At 44.0% G+C, this 19,610-nt stretch overlaps 1 protein-coding gene across 3 annotated transcripts in view; it reads left to right on the forward strand.

Moving 5' to 3' along the window:
• The window catches only part of CALN1 (calneuron 1), a 177,332-nt gene that overhangs the window by 78,697 nt on the left and 79,025 nt on the right, over positions 1 to 19,610 (forward strand). For all 3 annotated transcript variants that reach the window (XM_009678157.2, XM_068910011.1, XM_009678158.2), the window contains one exon: positions 8,147 to 8,290. In XM_009678157.2, coding sequence (XP_009676452.1) covers positions 8,147 to 8,290 — 144 coding nt within the window. The remainder of the gene's footprint in view (positions 1 to 8,146; positions 8,291 to 19,610) is intronic.

A 19,610-nucleotide genomic window follows, 5' to 3' on the forward strand; every position in this document is an offset into this window, starting at 1 on the left:
CCCATCCAGCATGCTTGTGGGCGCAGGATGCAAAACAAGGCACCAAAACGCCCCTCTGGAAATGGCATTAGGTGCAGTGTAGGTTCCACGACTGTCTCTGATTCTGCAAAATGACAATTGATATATGGTAGAGTCTTGCATAAAATGCTGAGACTTTTTAAAAAGAAACTCTCCATCCAATGAATAGAAATAAGACGTTTGCTTATGCAGCCAATGTCCATCCTAATGCTGCTATTTATAATGACTTGTTTGATTGTGGATGCTCAAAAAAAGACCCACATTATGAGTCATTTGGTTGAGAGAGTGCAACTACAGAGCCAAGGATGCAGCAATACATCAAGAGGACCAGAGACCTGGGCTAAGTTTTCAAACAGTAATTAGCAGATGATATATATCAGTACATGATCCCTCTTGTAAGAATTAACATAAAATTGCATTGTTTTTATGCTGACCCCTGCAGTGAGCACTGAAATACTCAGAGAAAATGTACATTTATAGTCTTAAATATTTTTCGTAGCATAGAGTAGGGACATGGGCTTGAAGAGGTCTTCCTGGGTCCTACTGCTGTGTCACAGAAACTGCTGCAACTGTGTCACAGAAACTGAAGCTGCCTAAAACCACTGAAGCCTAGTTTTGAAATGCTACAGTCATTGCTCCTGTACAAGTCTGTTTCTCATGCCTCTGAAATCTTGTTCTAATTGACCGGCTAAATTTGTTCATATCCATTTGTTCTTGGAGCAACATTGCTCTTCACCTGAAATAGCTTTCCTCTGTCCCTGGGACATCTCCTCCCTCTCCCTGCCCTGTTCAACGCATCACAGATGGAAATAAAGGAGCCACTCTGCGAGTTGAGCCCTGCTCTTCTCATCTCACCCAGCAGCCTGGCCTCTCCCCTCTGTCCTCGCCAACCTGCTCTGCACTTCCTTTGCTCTGAATTCATCCCTCCCTGCTCAGGACCAATTTGTAAATTTAGCCTCCTGGGGTGGAAACCCAGAGGGTTGGGGCAGACCTGTAGGCCTTTCCTTCCCACCTTATTTAATTAATTGAGCAATCAATAACTTTGCAACATGGGTTCAGTGATGCACAGAGCCATTGCAGCTACAAAGCTGCGCACTGCTCCAAGGGAATCAAAAGTATTCCTAGAGGTAGTTCAGCACCGCCTTCCCTTTATATTTTAAACCTTATCTCAGGCAACTGGAACTGAACTTTTTTTCTGATCAGCTCCAAGTAAAGTGGGGAAAAACCCCTTTCAATTCCATGCTTACCAAATCATTTTGCATTATGTACTGGTTGGGGGCCAGAGCTCGGTGTCTCCATATTTCCTTCCATTGATTTCAGGAAGAGCTGGATGGGAATCATGCTTGTGTTCTGGATGAAATTCTGGCCACAGTGGGAAATTCATAGGAAAGAGGGAAAGTTGTTATTTTGCCAAATTCTTCTGACAGCTGGCTTTCAGCACCATGCTTTCCCGCTGACTCCATGAAACCCTGCAAGACTTGTGCAATTATAAACTGCTCTGCACGCGCTATCTGCATAAGGAATACAGCCACATTTGCAGAGCAGCTTTGTGCAAAGAAGTTTGACTGCTGCTGTCTGCTCTGGCCTGTCCTCTGAGTAAATATCCTTAAGTAGTCCCAGTCCAGCTCCTATTGCTTGTGCTAAGAACCTCCATTTGAAACAAGTAACTAGTAGTAGCAGACACCCTTACATTGTGCATTTATATGGTAATGGTGTATTTCTACAGGTTACTTGGCAATTCTTAAATATGTTTGAGAATATAACCACAGGAAATGTAGTTTCTGCAAATCATTTTTTGCTGTGGAAAGAATAAATTCTGCCAAATTATATAAGAAAGCTCAGTCCCATTAAGGAAAAACAAGAGGGGGCACTTGGTTTCGAGGCAGACCTTTCTGGGCTAGATACTTCATTGCGTTGAGTGGAACCAATTTGCTTTGCCAGTTTGACATAGCTTAGTCTAGCTGAGCTGCTGTAGCGCTGAGGGCGCTATTAAGGCAAGGGTTTTGTGTCCCATTCCTCGCTGCAGCCTGGCTCCCTGCATATTTTGGTGACACTGAGCAGTTCTCACCCAGGCAATCCCAAAGGACAGCACTTGGCACCTGACTCTCCATGAGACACTGCTGCAGTTCAGGTAGACATGATTCCAGGTTGAAGTGAAGCAGCTTGATCTGGAGATGCTGAAATGCTTTGCTTAGACTGAAAATAACAAATGAAATATTTTGACACTTTCAATTGGAATGTTTTTTGAGGGGGGGGGGGAATGTTTCCATTGTAGTTATTTTGACAATTTGTGGCAATTTGTGGCAAAAAAACCAAGCTTAAGAACGGTAGATGGAGCGATGGAAATTTCCATTTTTTCAGATGGGCATAGTAGTTATGAGACTTACTTAACAGTTCACTCAAGGACATGCTATTTGTGGCTTTTCAATCATTCAGTTTGTACTTTGGTGCCCAAACCTGCAATTAAGTGAATGGGATGACTTGCAAGATTTAGGGTGGTGGTATTTTTTCTCTTATCGCACTAATGAAAATAACCATAGAAGATTCTGATTGTAATTACCATGCACTTAGGGTGTAGTAGTTACAGTGTAATTACAGAATTTATTATGGTGGTATTTATACACAGGGAAATAAACTGAAACCATCTGCAGTGCCTGAGGGTAGCTAGTGGACAGCGGTAGCTCAGGCTGAATTTATTTCCTGGAGAATTGTGATTCATTCTCGTTCAGGAAGCAAAACAAGAAATAATGATGGTTGCCTCTAGTTACCAGTCACAGAGAAATCATCTGTAAATAAACGTGCTACTGAACTTTCCGGAAAGATGAGCTTAGGAGATTGGAAAGAAAGCACAAGGTCAGTGCTCAGGGGTCCCGATGGCCAAAGCAACGCATCTGTAGACGGCTGAAGGGAAAGGCGTTGACAGGAATAGATGCAGAGTGACCAGCGTAGGTGAGGAAGTTGTCTTGGGATCTTTACGGGTTCAGATGAAGAGAATTAATGACTTACTAGACTGGAAGTCAAGTCCGACTATGACAGCTGTCTTCTTTCATGCCCTTCAGAAAGGTAATTTAAAAAGTCCTCATTTCACCTGATTCTTCCCTTCTTTCAGCCCTGAGGAATGTGGGGGTAATTGAATTGCCATGTGCTTTAATAGGAAAGCTGGAAGGTGCAGCTGTTAAATGTGAGGGAAGAGTGGGAATTAATTAAAAACAACCCCCCCACACACCTTTTGCATGCTCAAATAACTCGGAGAAATGAGTACTGTGCTCTTAGCTCTTGTGAAACATAAATCCTCACCTGGGGAAGAACACTAGGCTAAACTTTCCTGAGAAACATGCCTTTAAAACTGACTAAATGGGAGATGAATCAGCACCCTGAGTCTTCCAAAAGGTACAAAAGGCTAAAAACGTCTAACTTTCTTCACAGGTTGTTCTTTTGGGTGGATTTGGTAATTTTCCTGAGAGCAGCGAGGAGATGGAAATGTTTCCGGTTAAACCCGCAAAGAACCTTGAAAGGAATCTCAGAAAAAAAGCGAACTCCGTCGGTAAATAACCGGCGTGGGCCCTGCCGGTTTCTCTCGGCATTGCTGCTCCGCGGTCCCTCCCTCCACAGCCTAGGCTTTTTGCAAGGCTCAGGCTTTGGCATCTCTTGGCTGCACTTGTCCAGCTAAGCCTTGCTTGGGCTGCCTTTTTGCTTCTAAATCTTGCCTCTTTTGCACCATGTGACTTCTCTCTTCTTGCTAGACTTTTTGTCTTGGTGACACTTTCCAGCCTTGTATAATTAATGTTGTGTCTACTGATTCTTTGAGGTCGTTGAGGAAGATGTTAAATAGGACGGGACCGAACGCTGATCCCTGTTAGGTGCTTGTCTCCCTTGTTCACTTGACTGCTGTTTAGCGTTATGCATTGCCTGTGGTCCATTTGACAAAGAGTGCAACAGCATTTCTTGTTGATCCTATTTGAATTAATTCTAGGAGTAAGATGGTTTAATACTACCACTAATAGCTCCCTGTTGTATGAGTGCTTTTGTACCAAAATCACCTTGCACAGAAGAGCCTTATCCCTGTTCCCAGTGGCTGGAGAAACAGAAGCATGGAGAAGAGCAGTAAGAGGGCTAACTGAGAAGAAATGAAGTTTCCAGAGGCTTGGTCCAGTGCCAACCCCAGCAAAATGGGCTACTTTTCATATTTTAAATCTTTCTATATTTTCTCTTCTTTCTGTTTGTCCACTAATTTTATGCTTCTTTTTCAACCTCGTGTTTTCAAGAGTAAAAGATGATGCTGTCTAATGGAGTGGGGAACAGGTATTTACTAATGCTCCTGGGGAAGTGTAATCAGAGTGTATGTACTTAGTTCGATGTGAAGGCTGCTGCCATCCAGGATAGGAAGAGCCAAGTCAGCTTCTGGGGCAGCATCCCTTTGCTCTCCACTCCTTGTTATATAGCTTTTACTCATCCTTATAAAAAACAAAACAAGGTTTTACTTTCTGTGATACTGTGCAGGGTAAAGCATCCCCATGCAGAGCTACTTCCAACCTGAATGGAAGAGGTCCCAAACTTTCTTCTAAGCCCAAGCAACATCTTTGTTGAGAGATTTACTCCATGGACCCCATCCACAACCAGTTCTGAGCCAGGAGCATCAGTTGCCATGGCGACTTGTTTGGAAAAGTCATATGGGGAAAGTACTGATGTATTTTTAGCTTTGGGTAATGAAATTTAACAGCCGGAAATAAAGGTAAGGGCCGGGCAGGGTGCCACTGGTTCATGGACCGCTGTTGGGATCAGCTCTTCTGGAACACTTTGGGGAGTGTTGGCAGGGCTGTGCTCCAGGAGGACGCTCAGCCTGGTGGCTGTCACCTTCGCTGTTGCGCAGGACAGCAACCGGGGGTATATCAGAGGAGCAGGAATTCCTGTAAAAAAAGCTGATAAGAAGGTGGTGTTACATATAAAGATAAAAAGGAGGCACTGACTGAGGTCATAGCTGATTCTTGTACAGGGTGTTCAATCTATAAATAGCTCTTCAAATGTACCTCTGCACAAAGTGGTATTTATAGAGTGATGAGGGGAAAAAAAACCTCCATCTGGGGTCAGAAGTTGGCATGTGAAGGATGTTTCAGGCTTGGTCAAAAGTTCAGATTTCTGAAAGGTATGACGCAGAGCTGGAACCCAAATTTGTGAGTATTTTTCACTGATCAAGGCTCAAATATTGCTGTTGCTGTTAAATGCCCCTTTTGAAATCGGTATATCTGGAGAGAGGATACTCGCTAGAAGGTTAGATTCAGAAATACTATGGTGAAGCCACTGTACAAATGTAACCTGTTCATGTGATTTGGATGAGTCTAACTCACACGTAAACTTTTCTGAAGGTAGATTCATATTTTATTTTCTAAAATACTTTCTCAGTTCTTGGCAATATTTTTAGTTCTTTCTTTTTCAGCTGTCAAAAGTTTATTTTAAAATTAATTGATTTCAATGTAATATTTACTGCACTTTAGCTTTCAGCACAGCATATGAAAACAGATTTCACTACAGCTGGCAGTGTCTAATGGGATTCGTTCTTGCTCCAAAGGCTCTTTGCATTATGTACTGATACTTCCAACTGAGCTTGCTTTGAACAACCTCACCGGCTTTTCGTATCAAGTAGATTACACTGCTTGGGCTGGCAGGGAGAGAAGGTGGATCCAGGGTTGCATTTAAGTTTAAAGAAGCCACAGCTGATTCATGCATGAACCACAGTATAGATACCACAGATCTGGTCTGATATTCACTGAAATGAATAAGATCTTCCCTTTTGACATCAATGGGCTCTTTATCTGGATTAAAAATTGATTGTATCTCATCATGATTAACTACAGTTGTGGTGAAGATTAAACAGTAGGTTACGGAAGTGCCCTGGCCCTGGCATATCACCAGGGTATTACACATAGTGGAAAGCAGCACATTTAAATTGAAGTAGACTTTGCTAAAGCACTAGAGTTGTCAAGGGAGGTGTGTGAACTTTGATGTGAGGTGATTTAGAAGCTGCCTTTGAATTGTAAAGCTTTAAATAACATGTTAGCAAGGACATCACTGAGACGGTTTCCTGGTGCGTTATGATACCCTCAGCTTTTTCCCCCGGGTGGATCATCCATTATCTTTTAAGTAGCCTCCCTGCAGGGTGCTATTATTTCCTTTATGCATGGGGAGCAAAGGAGAGAGAGAGGAGAGACGTGCTGGGAGTCTGTGGCCAGACTGAGAATGCTTTCCTGTCTCAGGCTAGTGCTTGAACTGTCCAGGGCTGGGCAAACTTTTTCTATCCAGTCTGCTTCCTGATAGAGAATAGGGTATTTTTTAATTAGGTTCCCCCCCCCCCCCCCAAAAAAAAAAAGCTGCTGCTTTCTGTTGAAAGTTTTCGCTTTGCCGCTTTCCCCCGATGAAATATTTTCACATAATGATTGGACTGCTCTGATTCAGCAATGTTGCTGTGGGACCCACCATGGTGATTTTTCCTATAGCCTCACTCTCCTTTGGCTCCTGACTGCACTTCATCTCTCAAAACATTCTATATAGCAACAAGATTTCCACAGCCTCTGTGGTGGGACATGGACAGTAAATCCCTGTCAGGAAGCAGAGTCAGTGGAAGAGCGTGTGGACGTTAGGCTCTCTTGGTGAACGTTTGCTCCAAAGTCCACGAGACTTGATTTGTGTTTCCCCGGGTGCTGTATAGGTTTCGGTGTTGAAAAGTAGTTAGGATCGTAGCTGGTTTGCCTTAATTAGCTGCTCTTTTGGTAGCCAGCACCCAAGAAAGGTAAACTAACAATATTCTAAATAAGCAATGTATATGTGGCAGCAAAGGTCAAAAGGGAATGGCTGAACCAATTAATTGTTGATTATCTTCCCAAAAGATCTATAACAAAACATCCTGTGTTTTCCTCTCCACGGCATGACTATTTAACCAATATTTAAAGATCAGCTCCTCTCTTTCTCCTCACCTCCAACCAAATTCCTTTGAGTAAACAGGCTCCCAGCTGTCTGAAATGTTGAAATTGCTCTGTTTGGCATTTTCACCAGGCAGAACCACTTAATCTGGGGAGCTTGGTGGTGGGACTTCAAGTTAAGAAAGCCCTGAAATCTGTGAGATGTGGGAAACATGCAGCACTATTGAGGCCCTGGCAGGCCACAGCCACGCAGAGGTTGTTCAGGGCTTTGCACGAGTTCAAAGTGGCTATTAAAGGCCAGAGGGGGATATGCCAGAATTAAAAAACAAAACAAAGTCAGATGTCAGAAGCTGAGCCAGGCTTGGGAAGAATGATGGAAGTGATTCCTTTGAGGCTGTCAGTATTTTTATTGATCTGAGGCTGTTTATAGCTGTAAAACAGTTGTATATTGGAGAGAAGCTATGACGAGCAGTGAGAGATGGAAATTGCCCAGGTACAATTTAAAAGATGTACATCAGCATTTATCGGACAAGGGAGAAAATGCATATCAATGCTTTGGCTACAGACCTCTGGACCCCATAGGGGAGGCAGTTGGTACCCAACTTTTTCCTTTCGCTGTCCCACTGGCTGTCAGCCAGACCCTTCTCCTTGTTGCTTTTGCTGGAGAAGGTGGTAATCTCACCGAGGTACCAGAGCTTGGTACACCAGCAAGATACAAAGTCAATCCAGCTTGCAGGTATGCTGAGGGTCTTAGAGAAGTGCTGTTTGAGACGCCCCTGGGTGCGGGTTTGTTGGGCACCTGTACACAGGGTAGGCATTACTACATGATGGCTCACCCATGCCTACAGCAATCCAAGGCAGACACTGCAGAAAGAAAAGGAATTCATTGTGTATCGAACAATTATTTTTGCAATGATATTTGATCACAGAAAATATGAAGCAGATAATGTTCTGTATTTGTGGGAGTGGATGCAGTTCTATATATATGTCCGTCTGTATACATGTTTGCATGAATGAGCTCATACACACATACACACACTTGTATGTATGCATGTATGAACACATCCTGAGTACACTGCCTGGAGATTATCAAATATGCCTCATTAACATTAGAAAAGGCAATTTATGCTGTATCTTTGTCCTTTGTGTACAGATGTGTTGACCAGAGAGTACTCCACCATGATAACTCCTCTCTTCTTCCTTCTCAATTGCAGAAATCCGTGAAGCTTTCCGGGTATTGGACAGGGATGGGAATGGCTTTATATCCAAGCAAGAGCTGGGCATGGCAATGCGCTCCTTGGGATACATGCCCAGTGAGGTGGAGTTAGCAATTATCATGCAACGCCTTGACATGGATGGTAAGTCCTCGCAGTTGGTTTTTCTCTGTTACCAGTGAAGAGTAGTTTTCCCAGGGCATTGCAACCATTGTCAACATAGGCATGGCAGAGAGAGGACAGTGGGGAAAATTGAAATACAGGGAGGTGTAATGGCTCAGCTTTTCATTGTAACCAGCCTGGAGCAGAGCAAGATACAGAGCCTATGAGCCTGTGGCCGTATCCCTGCTCCTCAGCCATGCTGGGCTGGGAGGAAGAATCATCATGTTGACCCCTTTGTGGGGTACCCAAAAGTCTTGTGGCAGCCCTACTGAGAGCATCTTCAGAAGCTGAAGCCCTCTATCACAGGGAATGTTACACTGGAATGTTACTCTCAGACCACGTTACACTGTGTAAGCACCCCAGGCCGTCTCTTCTGCGTGCTTCTTCCTTGACTTTCCTAGGAACAGAGTAGTTCGCTGCCCGTGTGAGCCTGTGGGTCCTTCTTATATCCACGGAGGCAGTTGCCCAACTAGATTCCCTGCTCCCTGTCCACCACGAAGCTAGCCTGAGCTCACTAGGGATGTAGAAGGCTGCCACAACATTTCTCTGCTCATTTCTGGGCAGTATCTGGCCCAGTGATGCTGAAGTGAAGGGCTTAGTGGAACATGACCAGTATGCCTAACCAAGCGACGCAGGCACTGCAGCCTGACTCTGTGGCCTTATCTGCTCCTTGCCAGTAAAAGATGCTGTCGATGGGAGCTGTGCTGTGTTGTAATGACGCGTTGATGTTTTGGAAGGAGAAGTTTTGAAGGGTGGAATAATTTTGAACAAAGTCCTGCTGTGAGAGCTCCTCCAACGATTACTAAGAGGTAATAAAAGAAACAGAACCCACCATTAACGGGAACAGAAATGCAGCATCAGGATGCTGGAGCCAGGGGGGACTTTTTAACTGCTGCAAAGCTACAATCATAGCTGAGCTGAGTGAGAGGACTGTCTTTAAACTGTCCTTGGTCAGAAATGTAAGGGAGACTTTTTGGATGCCTAAAATGTGCAAGGAAGATGCAATGCTAATCAGACCTTCTTCCTTCATTGTGCAGGAGGCCATGACAGCATGGAAACACTGTGTAAAGTTAGATGAAATAATGCCAAGTTAGAGAGTCTTGGATGCAGCCCCAATCTCAAAAGGGATGCTTTGCAATCTGATGCACTCTCCAGCATCCTTTGATGGGAAGATTGGTGGGAATGGAGCTCATGAGAGAGGGTGGCAGTGGGAGTGAAGCTCCCTTACCTCTCTCAGGATATCCGAGTCAAATACCTCGATGAGCTACACAACACAACTAGATTAACCAGACCAGCCAGCATGCACAGAGTAGAAACTTTTAGGCACCAAAGAAGTTTAAGAGAAGAAGAAAGCAACTTAATAAATCTGCAAATTCAAATCCAGATTGCATTCCTTGTGTTCCTCAGTAGCTCTTGGGGAGGGCTCTTAAAATGCATTGCTTTTAAATGAAACCTGCTCACTGCTTGAGTGTGCTAAAGACAGCAAACTCCTAGGCTTAGCTCATAGGCTTTTTTTGGCTGATAAATTAGGCTGTGATTCTGATAGGAACAAACTTTCTTCCGTGATTTTGCCGCTTCTGTGTGAGAGGGTGTCCGTGAGCACAGGTTTGCTCATCATGCTGTGAGGAAGGCAGTCCTCCCCCCAGATGAAGGAGGGAAGAGGATGATAGCCTTTGTGCACAATGTTCAGATTCTCCCCTAGAGCAAGGAAGGAAAGCAACATAAAAACTGGTGGATGGAGAAGATAAGCTGCTGAAATGATCTCATACCTAAAAGAAAAAAAATCCATTGGTTTTAAAAACATTTTCTTCCAAACCTGTTGTTTGCACCGTGTTACGTTCTGCTGGCCTTTCCTAACAGACTGGGTGATTCCTCTTTAGATTTTTGCAAAGGCCAGACTCAGCGTGGTGCCAATTCATGGGCTGTTTTACTGAAACTCTGTGCTTTTTTGGAAAAAGAGTGCAGTAGCTTAAGGTTCCAATTCTGATTCAGCTCCAGCTGTTCCCTGACTCTTGGTCTCACGGACTTGAGACTTTGGCACTCTTTCATATACATTCCTAGTGTGCAGGGACCTGTAAGTGGAGAGGTGGAGTTAAAATGTGAAGTAATGGGCTACAGATGGAAGGAGTTAAATTCATGTTTGAGATCTTTCAAAAAGGTCAGCATGTTTTCTGCAAAGATGGGAGGCAATTCGTCATCTCTTCCAGGTCAGCAATTCCTACAAAGAACTCTAAAGATATGGTCCAGTTGTGTTGTTTTTCATTTGTTGTTCTGATGTCTAACCTGCCCGTTATTATAGTGTTTTGAGTAAAGGATTTTGAGACTAAACACAAGTCAGTGTTATGTGAATGTCAAATGGGCCATCCATTTAAAAAAAAAAAAAAAAAAGACAGCATAACGGCAAATTTCTTAGGCGTTGAGAGAATAAGGGAATATTATGTGAAAGATCTACCCAGCCTGCAAACTGAATTAATGCTGTATGGATTATAGCTATTTTTTTTCTCCAGTGGATTGTCTTTATTTTTTTCTGCAGTTTAACTTGAAATATGTAGTGAGAACCAGCAATAGCTTTCTCCTTTCTCTCCCATTTGCGAGTGAGCAACATTTGGTAGTATGGCCCAAATCCAGTGACCTCCCTGGGATGTAAATCGGGCCCCGTGGTCCCAGAAACAGCCTGACTCTCGTGCATGTATATTCCTGTTGAGGGCTGTCGACTTTTCCAAGAGAGCGGGCACAGCTTTGGCACAGTGTCTGGTGGGTGGGAAGCTGGGCTGGATGAAATTGCAAGCAGTAATCTCTCATAGTAAGGGAAAGCTGCGGAAGAGGCAGTAATCCTTCTGTGCATCCTGAAGCACGTGACCTATAAGTTATGATGTGACCGCAAGTACCATAGCCAGGCATATATTTCTCCACGCACGGCTGCTGCCAGTGTCTGCTAATAACGAGGTAATACAATTGGCACTGGTTTGTGTTTAATCTGAACCAGCCTGAGCAGACCTAGTGCAAACATAAGGTTTTCATCAAAAATTACCTTGGGAGTATATTTGCATTGCAGGATGGCAGAATGGCTGTATCTGCTTTGGCTTATTTAACTGACAAGCTTCTAATAATGAGCAACCAGAGCTGGTCGGAATTTTGTTTTCGTCGTGAACCCTGTTTTCTGTAGGGACATGGAGGGAGGCGCAGCCCTGTCTGGGTCAAGTCGAGGAATAGCTGGATGTTCCAGGTGCAGGAGGAAGATTGCCTGACTAGGCTGGACACAACTTGCAACAATGCACAGTATGCATTGTATGCTGGACTGGTTTTGTGAATATGGATAAACCAACATGACAAGACCATTTCACACCTGTATATTGTCCTTTATCAGAAAGCATCTCATAGAGCTCAGTAAAGAATTCAGGGATGTACTCCAGAGCCACCCAAGGACAGTTGCTTCTGGGGCTGCAGCATGCAGCTGTCTAATAATACACAGTAAAACCTCAAATTAGAGCAGAAACGAAGGTGCATTTTATAGTTCAGTGAGGTTGAAGGCAGAATTTAGTTGTTAGAAAATACTGCTCAAACATAAGTGAAAACGGCAATTTCTCAGCTTGGATTTTGCCCAGGAACTCTTCACAGATGTTATATCACTTTTAATGCCCCCATGGCTTTTGAGTGCTACCATCAACTTTACAGATAACATGCCAGCAGCCAACTGTCCCTACTGCTGAACAAGGGCACCATTTTATCACTGACTTGAAGGGAAGAGCATCACCTAAAGAGCTCTCCTCTAGTCAGTTCAGTCTCCATAGAGTTTTCTTACTTTATGTTCTGGCCAAGCCTGATCTGTCTTTCTTTATGTGAGCTAATCCTACTCTCAGTGCAGAGGTACTTGTAGCCAAGCACAAATCAGCGTGTATTCTCTCAGAAGAGTCCTGACGGCAGCTGGAACCAAAAGGGAGGTTTCTCAGTTATCTGATTATCTTTCTTTAAGTTGTCTGTGGGTCATGAATCATTCAGTTTGGTCACCAGTTAAAGAATCTTTTTTGATTGCATTTTGTTTTATTGGGATTCATTACATCCCTGCTACACTCACCAGTTTCTCCAGAGGGAATATAACATTTTTTCCTGTTCCTTCTCCTCTGTCTTTTCCTTCCCAGTTTTCATTGCCCAGGGTTCAAGTGGAAGCATGCTCTATTTCCCCAGGAAAATTGTAAGAGGCCCATCAAAATCCCAAGGGATAATTTTTTGAAGCATTACAGATTGGAGTAAACATGGATGCTGTAGTCTAGGGGATGGAGACATGCTGTGGTTATGTCTCCAGCCTTGGCAGTGACAGGGCTAGAGATGACTGTGCCCTGTCAGAGCAGCTTGCCCAGTGACAGCCGCCGGGGATGTCAGAGGGTTAATGCTGAAGATGGTAACTAAGGAAGTGCAAGAATTGAACTGGTTCATGAACTTCCAAGTTCTGAGCAATCGAGCTGAGCTCAAATGTTGGTGCCTTTGGCAAGACATAGGGTGATGAGGAATGAGTTCTGCTTGGGGTAGGGGAGAGGATGGAAACCAGAGTATCTGTGTGCCGTCCCCCCACCACATGGGCTCGGAGCTGCTAGGTTTGCCAGGAGCGTCCAAGTGTCCTCAGGAACTCCTCTGCCCGTTGGGATTTCAAGGATGTGGACTGTGTTGGTGTGCAGTACCTTGAGACCCGAGATGCACCAGGTGGCTCAGATTATTTGTCCACTGGGCTTTTATAAAGTGGCATGGCAAGGCTGCCTGACAGGGAAAGAGGGAGAGGGGTTCAGCTGAGACACCAGAGGGTGGACACCAGGGTGGGTGGACTGGGGCTGGCAACCAGAACAAGATACATTTTCCTATGTATAGGGAAGTGCCAACTTAAGTGAATTCTACAGTAAGAAACTTCAAGAGCAGCTTCCTGTTGCCAGAGACTATTGGCAAATATTCATAAGAGACTGCATGCACAGGTGTCCATTGGCTTGGTTTCTTTTCCTTCGTAGCTGGGAGGACTGTGGGCTCGGGGGCAGAAGATGCTCCGGGGCGGGGGCAGAAGATGCTCTGTTCTTGCCCTGCGTGAGTGGGTAAGTGGTGGAGCAAGTGGAGGCACATGGGGAAGCCCTCTGCCTTCTTCATGCCTCCATCCAGAGGCCGAGTGCCAGCCTTCACCAAGGAGCAGACTCCCAGTTAAGCTTGCCTTCTTAGCACATCTTCACTGAATGCAGATAGTTCCTTTGAATATCTAATTCTCTACAGTTCTCATAGAAGGCAGACATTAGAGGTCAGAGTATCTACTGCATTTCCTGAAATGCCTTCTCTGTTTTTTTTTTTTTTCCCCAACTGTTCTTGCTATTTTGGAAGGTAAACTTCACCTAGATTGAAGAACACAGCTGTTGCAGGGTGAACTACTTTAGTTGGCATAAAAACTGAATTAGGGAGAAAAAAAAAAAAAGAACATACCTGGAATATTTCAAGATCTCTAAGGAAAGGTTGGAAAACATCAGAAATGTATCCTTTAATGAACTACTGGAAGGTGGTACAGTATTGCTGTGCTGGAGGAAATAAAAGCAAGACAAGTTCTTGTGTGCAGAAATGCCTCTCCTTGGCAAGGAAGGTGAAGAATGATACTTTGATCACTCAGAGCATGAGATTCACATTAGGTCAAAGCATTGCTTATGCTTTTACTTGCAGAGAGGTGTGGTTACAGACACATCTTCTGCTTTGCCAGCAGAAGGTTGTTCAGCGTTGGTGGGTATATATCCAGTGTGCAATGCCCTATAGGAATATATTGGTAGCTATTGGTCTGGAAACAGAAGCCAAATTTTACCCTAGTTTATACCTTTGTGTCTACTTGATCCTTAGACATAATGAAGATTAAAATTAGGTATTGCCTGATTGTAAACGTTGCAGAATAAGGGAGGCGCATGCATTTTCATCTGCAGTCTGGAGAATGACCTGAAATGTTCTGCCAGTACGTGGAGAGTGAAATATTTTATATATTTATGTGCTAGAAAAGAAATTATTTGTAAATTCTTCCAATTGGCAGTAATTCTAATAAACGTGCAGAGAAATGGCACATTAAATGTGTTGCCTTATCTAGAAAGCCTACTCTTTAAGCAAACTTTAGCAGTAAAATAGATGAATGTGTGACTTAAGTGTCAAACTGTTTCATTGCAACACAAGACACTTTTATCTGAGGAATAAAATAAGCACTCGGTGTACTAATTAGAGGAGCAGCTGGTTTTCAGTACCCTAGAAAAATAACTTCAGGCTAGCACAAGAAGAAAAAAAAAATCCATTGTGTCAAATTATTACAGTACAAATAGGAAATACTTTGATTAAGTGAAAGATGAGCGAGCTCCATCAGTATACAAGTGAGCTACCGGTTACCTTTTATCACATTATGTGATATGTCAGCAGTAAGAATGAAGATGTAGCACATAGTGTGGCATCTTGCTGAGTAATAAAAAACAGGGAAAAGAAACCCCAAATTAAAATTCTAAATATTCCCAAACTTTTTTTTAATAGAGAGTTTGAGGGAATTTAATGGGAAATGATCATGAATTTAAGGGGGAAAAAACAGCAGACTGTTCATGGTGGTATAGGCAAAAAACAATTTGGAAGATATCCAGTTCTCCCAGAAAATGGCAGTTCTGATTTTCAACCAATTCTTCTTTGGACAGCCCCATTGCTGGTATGATGGGCTGCATTTCTATTGCCCTTTTATGCCTTGCTGACAAAAATTGTGCTGTTCGGGTGCTCCCTGTACTGCATCTTAATGCAGCAAGACGCTCTCTCGCATACACACACTTACACCAGTTCTGCTTTGATATCCTTTGGGAAGGGAATAAATTGCACTGGCATAACTGCAAGTCTTCAAGGGATGGCATCAGTATAACTGTTTCCCTAAAAGTAAATCCTCCTGGCTGTTGGGCTGCTGTTGGATCCGGTTTTGTATGTAGACAGTGCTTTGGTTTGATGGCACTCGGTTTCCCTCACACAGGGCAAGTGAAAACAAGACTGGGTATTGCATAAAATCTACTGCTTGGAGCATATGTACCTGGTTGCAAGGATGGGAACTACAGAAGGACCTGCTGTATTGGCATACCTAGAGAGAAAATAAATAGCTCCTCTAAAAGTTCAGTGCTGAACTTCCCCTGTGACCTGCAGAAGGGGAACTGATTTGCTCTTAAACACTTGCATAGCCAAATGTTTGGTTCTTTCCAGAAGATCAGCTTGCAAAGTCCTTTGTGGAACAACTGTGGCATTCGCAAGCTGCATAAGCTGAAAACATTTTTATCTATCTCGTCTCTCTTCTTTTTTTTCATTCCAATTGCCACTGATAATCATTTTGTTTTAACATTTCAACATAAAATTGTGGAAAATAGCCAAGACTGGTGGGGGTATACCAGAAACGGTTCTTCTTTTAAAATGCAGAGTGAATAAGAAAAGACTGGACAGGTTGTTGCAAATTTTGGACTTGTCCTGTGCAATTCAAGGACCTCTGGTTTTTATATATGAGAAATAATCTAGCAGCATTTCAGTGTGATAGTCTTTTAAAGTGTGTTGCTGAGTTGGGAAACTTGGCCAGTGAGAAATGCCACGCTAGGAAATGGATTTGATGAGACTTGTCTTTATTTATAAAGACACTTTCTTTGTGTCTGTTCTGATTTGTAAAATGGAGATAATCATATTATGTGTTCTCACTGGAAAGAACGAAGAGAATTTTTTGTTGCTGATGTTGTTGGATTTGCAGATCAGTACTGGAAAGAAGTTCATAAGTAATATCAAATTCCGTGTTTGATGCAGTGCCTAGATAGCGTGACTGTGGCCATGTGTTGAATAGACAACATAATAGGAAACGTGGAGTTACTATTCCTTCCCTAAAGCCAGTACGTCTTGTGCTCTGAATGGGGCAGAGTCCTCTGCAAAACACAGCATGTGATCAGTGATCTGCATTTCCCTTTAATTTGACTGCATTGTTGTTTATTTGTTCTTTAAAATGCCGTATTCCTGCTGTTATGATTTTGATTTCATAGGATGTATATGCCACAGAGAATACACATGTTCCTCTGTTTTACTGAGTCTAACTTGCCAGTTGCCTCAAAGTTGTGCAGAGCTGTGTGATAGCTGCCATGATGCATGCAGAGCTTTCCTGCTATTCCTGGGGCCTGGTGAGCAAAAATTAATTAAAGTCCTCTGTAGTTTGGATGTGATTTTGCTTCTGCCGATTGTTTGGCGAATGGGTCAGCCGGTTACAACTTGCATGAGCATGTGTGGTTTTGCAAAGATCAGCAAAGTGAGCCCTCTTGTTTTTGCTTGCCTGATGCTTTTGCACTGGAGAGAGTATCCCTTGGGGCCGGGGGTGCAAGGCAGAAGAGATGCTGATGTCTTGCAGCGGATCGGCCCAGCTGCCTAACGCACAGCCAGACGTGCTGGAGGCAAGCCGTGCGCAGCAGGCCCTGCAGCACATTTACCTGCAGGACAGCCAGTCGCAGGGATGTTAATTCTGGCGTCCTGTGGCTTCCAGGGGGCTGCGTGAAGCTGACATGCTCCTTGACAGATGTCCAATGGATTTTTCTGCAGTCTCAGTTACTGTTTTTGTTGGACTTCTCTTTTCTAGCCAAGCACTGAAAGCATCCTGCTTGTTTTAATACTTGTGGTGGAGCTCAGTCACCCCAGCCAACATGCTGGTGCATCTGTGATCTGACAAGTGCTAAGTGGACTTTTATTGACAAAACTCCATTTATTGTCTCGGAGAGGATGCTCCACTTACTCACAGCAGGGCACGTCAGACCTGGCATCGCAAATCCAGAGCCCTTAGTCCTCCTCTTCAATCACTGTCTTGCAGGTCACCTCCTAGACAGGCTCCCCTTGGGCAAACATGAGTAGTTAACAGATTTTTTTTTTAATAGGAGAACCAACAAGTCCTTTGCAGCAGTTTCCCCTTTCTTGCAAGACAAGTGAACAGGCTGGTCCAACTGAGTAACTCTCAAAGTCCTTTTCTTCGCTGTGACAGATTCACCTTTGGCTCCTGCTCTGTGGGCTCCATTTAATCCCATCAGAGTCTGTGGAAATTTCCTCCTCTAGGAACTTGCACCTCTACAATTTGCTAATCTTTTACGTGGAGCTCATTGAACCAAAGCAGCCAGGTTTGCAAAGCCTCCCTTAAAGCCGTGGGACTTGGAGATGACCTTAAGGGACAGAGTGGGCTCCAATGGAGAGGTTTCACCCTCTCCCTTCAGCTCCAGCTAATTTGTTCCTAAAAAAAAAAGCTTTATACATTAAAACTTTATACATTAAAGCTATGGGGATGTGTGGCAACACGAGTGGATGATAAAAGAGTGGCTGATTAGTGTCCTCTCACTGTCCCTGAGGAACAAGAGAAACAAGAAATGGTGTTTTTTACATGTATTCTCTATTACAAAATATCAAAGACCCTCTGCAGATGGCTCTGGCAGTGAAACTTCTCAAGGAAATACAAACAGGACTCTTTGGAAATAGGAAATGCACTTTGTCATCTTTCTCCATCCTGGAGACTGATTGCACTTCCCGTGCCTGTGGGTCATGGTGCAGGACCGTGCGGGAGGTCTAGCTCTTTGCTCTGCCAGCAACCTCCTTTTTTGTAATGTTTGGGCAGGTGCCACTCTGTGCCTCAGTTTCCCCACTGCACAATGCCTGTGTGATTACTGACTCACTCTGAGGTCTGCAGTGGAGCTTTATCTCTTCATTTCAGCCAAGTTCATGGATGTCTTTTAATAAAAGTGTTTTCAAAGTCAAAAGTTCTATAAAAGACTTCCCTAGTTCTGATTGAAGGTATGGATTGAGGCTGTAATTACGGAGAGAGTCTTGTTAGGAGAGAGAAGGGTCTTGTTGAGGGAAAGATCAGAGCGGTGATCAGACCTTAAAATCTCTGAAACTGAAATATTTGTCTAGGAAATATTCTGTGGCTGGAGCTAGTCTGTGCACATCTTCTGCATCATTTCAAGACATAGCAGCAACAGCCTTCACAAAACTGTATTCTTATTGCACAGGTTACTTTATGGGTGCAAACAATGACACAGACCAGGACAGAGAGCTACTGCAGCTAGCTATTAGGAGAATAAAAATAAACAGGAGTGTTGTGTGCGCCTGGGACCCAAGCTGCAAACGACTATCTCATTAACTTTAAATATATCACCTAGCTGCACTCTGGAGGTCAAACTCAAGAAAAAAAAAGTGAATACTTATCAGTCTACACACAGCAGATTCTCATCTCCATTTAAATGTGTGCCTCATTTTAGTACCTTGACAAGAAACTTTTAAGGCTGAGAGAGAACACGATTATCCTTACACCAGCCAGGGAAAATACTTATTTAGGAAGCAGTCAAGCCAGATTATGCAGGGCCCTAGTTTAATGCACGAGGCTCTGAAAACCAAGTATAAGTCTCTGCCCTTGGGTCTAGGTTTGCCAGCAAACCATCCATCCATGTGCATTTTCTCTCTCTCTCTTTCCTTCCCTCCCCCTGCCGTCTTTCTTTAGTCCAATGAATATTTAAATATGTCCTCCAAGGTAGCAGCTCCAGCAGGAGACTTTTGGAAAGACAGCAGGTAACTGAGGGCTGGGGGTCAGGGCTCTCTCCTGGGATGGGGGTGAGACAGGTTCAAACTGCAGCTCCAGTGAGCATTTAATTACTTCTGCAAAGCAAACAGCTCTGACAGGAGAGTTTGCCGGAGACCCTGCTCACGCTGTTCCTACCTGGGCCTCGCTGGGACACGAGAGATTTGCAGCCTAGTCCCAGCTCGCCCCATTCCCCCCTCCTCTTCCACGTCCTGCGGGGTTGTGGGATGACCTGCAGGCTACCGCGCTGCTAGTCAGGGTCTGCCCAGCAGTTCCAGCCTGGACGAACCATTTCTGACCATAGATCCATTCAGATCACGATAAATGTACCAGGAAAAACGCACGATAGGGCTCCGGCCAAATGATTGTGATATGGCTTGGTGTAGGAATAGAGATTGGGGTGGGGGGGGTGGCATGCCCTCCTTGGGTGCCCTGGCAAAGTGACTGCCATGCTCTGCCTTCCCTCAGACAGTTGCACTGTGTCCTGCTAAATGGACCTCCAGCAAATACAACCGTCCCTTTTCCCCTTTGTTAAAGTCAAGGGAGGAGGGCTGAGGGAAGACAAAATCCTTGGGATGGAGCTGAGAATACACTCAGAACAGCAATTTAGAGAGATGTCTGTGATTTTCTGTACCTATACTTAGCTCTACAATACCAGTGAAGCCCAGCTCTTTCAGTAAAAGGAAATAATAACACCTTGAAGTCTCTCTG

Source organism: Struthio camelus, chromosome 16 (assembly GCF_040807025.1).
Source record: "Struthio camelus isolate bStrCam1 chromosome 16, bStrCam1.hap1, whole genome shotgun sequence".
In the NCBI taxonomy this organism is placed as follows: Eukaryota; Metazoa; Chordata; class Aves; order Struthioniformes; family Struthionidae; genus Struthio; species Struthio camelus.